At 29.4% G+C, this 7,514-nt stretch overlaps 1 protein-coding gene across 2 annotated transcripts in view; it reads left to right on the forward strand.

Moving 5' to 3' along the window:
• Positions 1-7,300, forward strand: part of LOC100160868 (potassium/sodium hyperpolarization-activated cyclic nucleotide-gated channel 1) — a gene marked incomplete at its 3' end in the record, with an annotated part of 47,984 nt that extends 40,684 nt beyond the window's left edge. For both annotated transcript variants that reach the window (XM_003241821.4, XM_003241820.4), the window contains 1 exon segment: positions 7,010-7,300. In XM_003241821.4, the coding sequence (XP_003241869.2) occupies positions 7,010-7,300 (291 nt within the window).
• Positions 7,301-7,514: the final 214 nt, after the last annotated feature.

Consider the following 7,514-nt stretch of genomic DNA (forward strand, 5'->3'; position numbering starts at 1 on the left):
GGGCTACAGAAAAGTTAAGATAAATCTAGAACATCACACACCGAATATTAAATAACGCATTGAACAAAGTTTGAGTCATATACAGTTTGTACATTTAACGGGTAACGAAGTGCACGGGATCAGCTAGTATATTAATATAATTGTTAAATACAATGTTTTATATTGGATGATCAAAATGTATTAAAATAGTAAATTATATTTTAATAAAGGGCCGTTTTCGTCTCAGACACATTTAAAAATAACTATAAATTTAAAATATGCGTATAATAATATTGTACTTGTTTGTCCCGATACTTAGTCATACAATATAAATGCGCTTTTATCTATAAAAACATATTACAATAATATTAAATAACAGTGAATATAATATTAAAATACGAGACATAGTTCAGCAATGTTTAGTTTGTGATTAAATGATCGACTAGTGAGACTATGGTGGAATATTATGTACCAATAATTATGAACCATTCAACATTCGATTTTAGTAAACAATTATAATAAATTATTATATTATGCAGTGTGGGTTTTGTGCACCTATCTTACGGAATAAATAATATACGCACAAATTAGAGAATATTATATTGTTATTTCATCCTATTGTGTTAACTCATGGTTTCCAGATTACATTATAGACTTCACATCTGGCCGTCCAATAACATGTTTTACATCTCTAATGAAGCACTATAATTTAACATTATAATTGTTGACTAATTGTTAAATTAAACTGGATATTATTATTATTATTATTATTGTATACAACAAGCGCCGAGCGTATATTGTTATCAATTGTATCTCATGAGATACAATGGTTTTATAACCTATATAATACGACTATATACCTAATACTAATACAAATACTTGACAATGTACGTATCAAAACGCTTAAAAATAATTACGTCTACCCCCCCTCCCCTCTCACAATTAGATAATTCCACAACGTATATTTTAAACATATTTTTGGTAGTGGTTTTAATAAATTCTAAGGTAAAAAAAGTTTCCTAATCAATTTCGAATAATAATGAACGTATTGATTTCGGATTTCTTCTACCGGTTGATAAAATGGTATTTTTCGCTTTAAAAATAGTATTACGATATATCACGAGGACAAGCCTAAAAATAAAGCCACCTTGGGATTCGATTTCTTTTCTTCTTTAAACGATAATGTTTATCGGTCTTACCATCAATATTATTCGCTGACAAGTATAAAAAAAACAAACTACATTATCGTAAAAAAATAAATCCATCTTAGATTTCGTATATAGTGAATGGTTTTAGTGAAATATATATGTGACATTGTATTTAAAACTCTTAACCTTTTAAAGTTTTGTGATAAAAAAAAAATAAAATGTATTACCAAATCTTAAAAAAATGGTAAAAAATATGGTTAAAAACAATCTATAGAAAAACGTGAATGTTTAAAAAAAAGTTATATATTGTATTATAATATATTATAGTGCGCAGTATTTGAACGCGGCGGTAAATCACCGCATGTTCAAAGAATGTCGTTACGAGAAGCCAGAAAATGTTTATCTGAGGAGGATGTGCGCGTGCTGTCCGTGGTTTGTCAAATTTATATAAAAGCTTCATAATAACTTAACAACAGCAAACCCATCTGGCGGTAAATAGGTGAATTCTCCCAGGGAAAAACCCATGTAACCTAATCTCGTGATGCATTCATTGTGACAGCGGTCAGTTTGGCTATATTTTCTTTACTCATATTTCGATACCCTCGAGTTAAAAAGAATGTTACCTGAAACTAAAATGCCAACATCGTCGAAGTCTTTTTCAAACCTTTTTTTCGTATTATTTAGAACAAAATATATCGTGTGCGATCCACGCGGTTTTTATAGGTGCGCTATGAGGAGAAAAAAAACATAATATCAGAATAGAAACAACAGACGCGAGAGAAGATAGGGGATCTTATAAGTATCGAAATAGAGATACAGTTTTCGTGAGTGTACCCATAAAGTCAATATAATATAATTCTTTCGATTTTCATGAACGGTTTATTAAAGATATTTTTATGAACGTCTTCAAACTAAAATCACTATCTACACTTTTTAAGGCTAAATTAATTCATATTATATCATATTATACATGTTATTGTTTTAACCGCGTATCTCTTCGGTTGTTGGAACAACATAGCTACTTGGTAGCCGAAACATTTGTTTGCTCGAAAATTGTTAGTACCCATGTATACGACAATATTTATTATAATTTCTCCTCGAAATTTCCTTTATGGAATCGCAATCCTGTTTTAAATTTTATAATATGTTATTATTACGAAAAGTATGACTATTTTTTTAGGAAACTTCTGTTTGTACAATTTTAGGTACACGTAATTCTAACAATTTATATTCACCCTTATTTTTTTTCTTGTCGGTTAAACTTTATATTATTTTTAAATTTAAAACTAGGTATATTATAATATTATATTTTTAATGTTCATGAATAAATATCGAATATTGAAAGAAAAGTAATTTTTATTTGTACCAATATTTAGATACATACCTATTTCAAATTATTTTAAAAGAAATCTGTCAGCGTTTAATAGTATGATTGGTGTTATTTCAAGAAATACTCAAGTGCTTCATACTCTAACTCTAATCTATTCTGTGCTCTAACCAAATAAAACCAATAAAACATGAAATTGACAATTTAACTGAGCATTTTATAAATTCCTGTTATTGTTCAGTTACATTGTGATCGTATGTCGTTAAAATAAGGTGAGATTGTGTCAACTTTTATACTCTAAAAGGCTAAAACTCTTATAACCTTTTCATAATGTTCCATATTATAAGTTTGTACCTATTTTCATCTCCTTGTCAGTGTGCTTCATACATATTATAATATTATGCAGTTTTTTAAATTATGTCAGTACGTGCATCACTGATTGCAACATCAATCGATGGACATCTCGTAAAAAAAAAAGGTGTGGAATTAAAAATGTCATCAGAACCAATCTCATACATACCGAATATATAAATTATAATATTTTAATATATTCAATTATTTTTTAAACACAATTAGTTCTCGTAGTAATGTTAGTAGTAGTAGCAGTAGTAGAGCTGAAATGTTTGAGAATCTTATGCTTATTTAAAATGTGTCAAATTTATTTTGACCTTAAACAAAATAATTATTTTATAATTTTAAAATGTTTTGAATTATTTAATATTATTTTTTGGTTAAGTAGTTTAATAAGTAAACTGTTGAATTTTAAAAATTAAACTGACGTTTTATAAAAAAAAAATTATTATTATCACCATAAAATAAGTAATTATAGTAAAATACCTATACGATATTTATTATCAAAATTACATAACTACAGCGTTATACAATTAGTATCAAACTGCGCTGTTAATTTATATATTTTTCAAAATAGCATTTCAGTTGGCATAATAATATTATAATGTTAATACAAACTTATTATTTTAATATGCACATAATTTATTGTTGACCACCGTGTGTTTTCTAAGTTGTTAGTTGAACCTGGCGTATAATTAAAATCTGAAACTGTATAAACAATAGCTTGTCGTTTTACACGTATTAGTTGTATAATATATGTGTAATGTGTATACCATTAGCTAATTTTACAATATGTTACATTCAAAGCTTATAATATATTATTATGTTTGTTAATGTGTTGATTTATTAGTTATAATTTGTACAACTATTATTATTTATTACGCTTAAACTATTCATAAATAATTTTATAATTTGTTGACAGTTTTCTGCGAACTTTTAAAAGCTAAATATTTTATCAGTATTATGATAATAATATGTATTGTAGACATATTTCCGCCTTTGTCCACGCGTGTTAAATTGTAACTAATTAAAATATACTTAGGTATTGACTTCATAATTTGCACCAACCGTGAAAAACTTCTATTTAGTCTAAGTTTTTGAGATTTTTTTTGTGGATTATTATACAACACAGCATAATTTATCTGTTTAGCTAGTAAAATCAATAATTGTATATTCGTTGTTATAAATTATAATGTTCTTATAAGGCTATATAAAAAAAAGTTAGACTATTTTCTATTAGGTTTGTTGACATAGTGTTTGAATAACCATAAACAATATTATGTCTACTATGTGTTAAGAAACAAAGCTTTTTTTTAGTACCTACTTTGTCTTATAAAGTGTATTTATGTTTATAACATATAAAGTTTCTAATATTTATGAGTGTAAATAAGAGTTTAACAAACAATGTATACGGACATACGGAGTGATCCTAAGACACTCATTATTTCATACAACAAAAACGTTTTTGGAAAAATGTCTTTAAAAATGTAATCTTAAGACATGAAATTTTTTTTTTTTTAGAAAATAGTGATATTTTTATTGTTATCTTTTTTAAAATTACTCTTTAGAATGACAACATACTTTTTCAATTTCATATTTCGAAGAAGAATATATTAAAATGAGCTCATGAATCGCACGTCTAAAATTCGATTTTTATAAATCAAATACTCTTAAAAATCTTCTGATTTGGGATAAGGAATTAAAAATAGTGAAAATATATATTTTTTTTGAACAATTTTGTTGTTTAACGACTTAAATATATTTTCAATAACGTTAATAGTTTTGAAAATAATGAATAGTTTGAAGTTAGTTTTCGAGCCGAAAAATGGAAAAATAATTATTGTTATCTTTACATTTGAAGGAAAGTATTTATATTGAATTAGGTATCCTAGAGATTAAAGAAAATAATAGCATTATATAACCGCACAAGACATACCGCAGATTTTGAACAAAGTTATTGGATGTTATATATTTTGTATAAGTGCATCACATGAAAATAATAAACATTGACATTAAACGTGGCATCATGAACTTAATTTTTAAAACTTTATAAGTTTAATATTGCACCAAAACATTTGAGTTGTAAAAGATTAGTTTGATTCACAATTTGTAATCTTAATCAAAAGTTTTTAAGTTGATAACATACAATTTATGAGAATTACGTGGGTGGGTAATACCAAAGGATTTGCGTGTTCGAGACATATTTTATGTACCTTACGGAGTATAACGACATAACGTATTAATTATACATTTGACAAATTACCGGGATAGTTGGTTTTACATGGTTTATTACTCGACTGTTGTGAATACCTATTAAACGTCAATTATTAAGTTGTATAATATGATATTTCGTGAAGTAGTCGAACGATTAAATAATATAATAGTGCTGCATTTTGGCGATTTCTAGACGAGTATTACAAACCTTTAATGTTTTAAATATATTATAATCCGCGGTAGGTATAGGTACAACTTCTCTAGGTCTGCGCTCGGTGCGCTGTGATATTATACGAGAATTGTCGGAACACATTAATGTGGTATTAAATTACCTAACGATCGAAACGGATCTCATTTTGTCCGTCCAATAGAATTTGTCGACTATTGTTTGACTTCAAAATATAATCACTGCTCCACGATTTTGGCCACGTCTACCTGCAACATATAATATTAATATATAATATATCTCCTCGCTTGGCCAAACGCATATACCTATATCGCGTTAACATGAGCAGGTACCTCACCCGGCGGACGTGCATGATATTATGTCACATGGGTAGTGGAGGATTTGACGACAACTTACTGTTGTACACTGAAATGGCATTTAAATAGTAATATGTAAAACTTTTAAGATACGTTTGGCATATAGTCATTGACACGGAAAAAACCCAATGCCTAATTATTTACGATTTTGAAGTTTTGGTGTCCCTAAATTCAAAAAATAATATTAATCTATGGTTTGAGAATATCCTTCCTCTATCGTAGAATTAACGAAAAGTCATATTCATAAACATATCAACTACAGGTTAAAATTATATCCAATCCTAATAATATTTTAATTGTATGTTACTTGTAGTAGTCATTTATAATATTATTATGTTTAAAAAAAAATACTAATTTATACTATTACTATTATAAATTTTAATTTGTAACCAATGGCAAACATTTATAAACCGAGACTCTAAAAATCTGTGAGTAAGTTCTTTTAAACCTCTTTAAAATTTGAATTTTGGAAAATTCATTCTTAGTGTACTACATGGTTGTACGGAGGTAATGTCAAAATGCCAAGTCCCTAGCTATCATAGTTTAGGCTCTACGGTGATCAGTCAGTCAGTCAGGGTACGTTCGATTATTTATGAAATATACCTTCTATGGGATTAAAAATGTATAATATGATACCAACTATCCTTCAAAAAACTCCTACGTAAGCTTGCCAAAAACATAAACTCAGAAGACTTTCGATGTGAAAAAACATTGACAATTATGAATTAGTACAGTTAGTAAAATATGTTGAAATTTGATTTTTTTTAAACGTTTGTCGTGTTTCCTGAAAATTGGGTTTTAATGCGTGTGGGAGGTTTTTTGAGTCAAGGACGATATGTATACTATAATTGACCCGAGTAGATGTGACACAAGCACCACCACATTAGATATCTGCCGTTTGGTGGTATGAGATGGTCGTTCTGCAACACCAAAAAATCTAAAATCTGTCCCACTCATGAAGTTAAGACAGTGGTCTATTATAGCAGTATTTATATTTGAACATTTTGAACATTATTATTAAATAACGAGAAATTTAAGAACAGCTAAGTTAATAAAATGACACATTTTCAAAAATGCAACAAACCAATATGGACCAATATATCATTGATGAGTTTGAGTGTTTAATACGAAAGAAGACGCGTAGACTATTAGTTTGAAATAAAAAATGTTGCGTTAATTTTTTGAAAGCTTATTTAGCCGATATTAACATAAAAAATATTAATACTAATGAATTGTGAAGACAAAGTTTTGAAATATTAGATGATTTTTATTATTTTATTTTAAGATAATTGGTTTTTGGGTGTATTGTTTAAAAATAAAAATAGTTATGTAAACATTCCTCTGCATCATCACAGATCTAGTCAAATTCACGTCACCTATGTCTAATAATGTCTAATAATTAATGGAATAATATGAATGACGGGTTGGCGTTTGTTTCTTCCTGTAGGTGACACGGTCATGCGCGAAGGGACGGCAGCCACGAAGATGTACTTCGTGCACGAGGGCGTTGTCGAGGTGTTGGTGGCCGGTGGCCAGGAGGTGGTGGCCACGCTGAGCGACGGCAGTTACTTCGGCGAGACGTGCCTGTGGGCATCTGGGGCCCGGCGTCCCGTCAGCGTGCGGGCCGACACGTACTGCAACCTGTTCTCGCTGTCGGCGACCGCGTTTACCAGGGTCATGGACCGGTACCCCAAGTTCAAGGACCACGTGACCTCCGTGCTGGTCGACCGCGCCAACCGTGTATGGCCAACATAAGGCCAGCGCGTAGTCCCCGGAGACACTAAGCTGTGACATGGCGGCAAATAATAATATAATAATATTACTCCAATATTGTTGTTTTTTATTCTTCTCGACTACCCCCTCCCCCCCTCCCACCACCACCACCCTTCCAACAACCTATAATAATAATTATAATATATTATAAATGTGTTTTTTGATTTTTTTTTTTAGCG

Source organism: Acyrthosiphon pisum, chromosome A2 (assembly GCF_005508785.2).
Source record: "Acyrthosiphon pisum isolate AL4f chromosome A2, pea_aphid_22Mar2018_4r6ur, whole genome shotgun sequence".
Classification (NCBI taxonomy): domain Eukaryota; kingdom Metazoa; phylum Arthropoda; class Insecta; order Hemiptera; family Aphididae; genus Acyrthosiphon; species Acyrthosiphon pisum.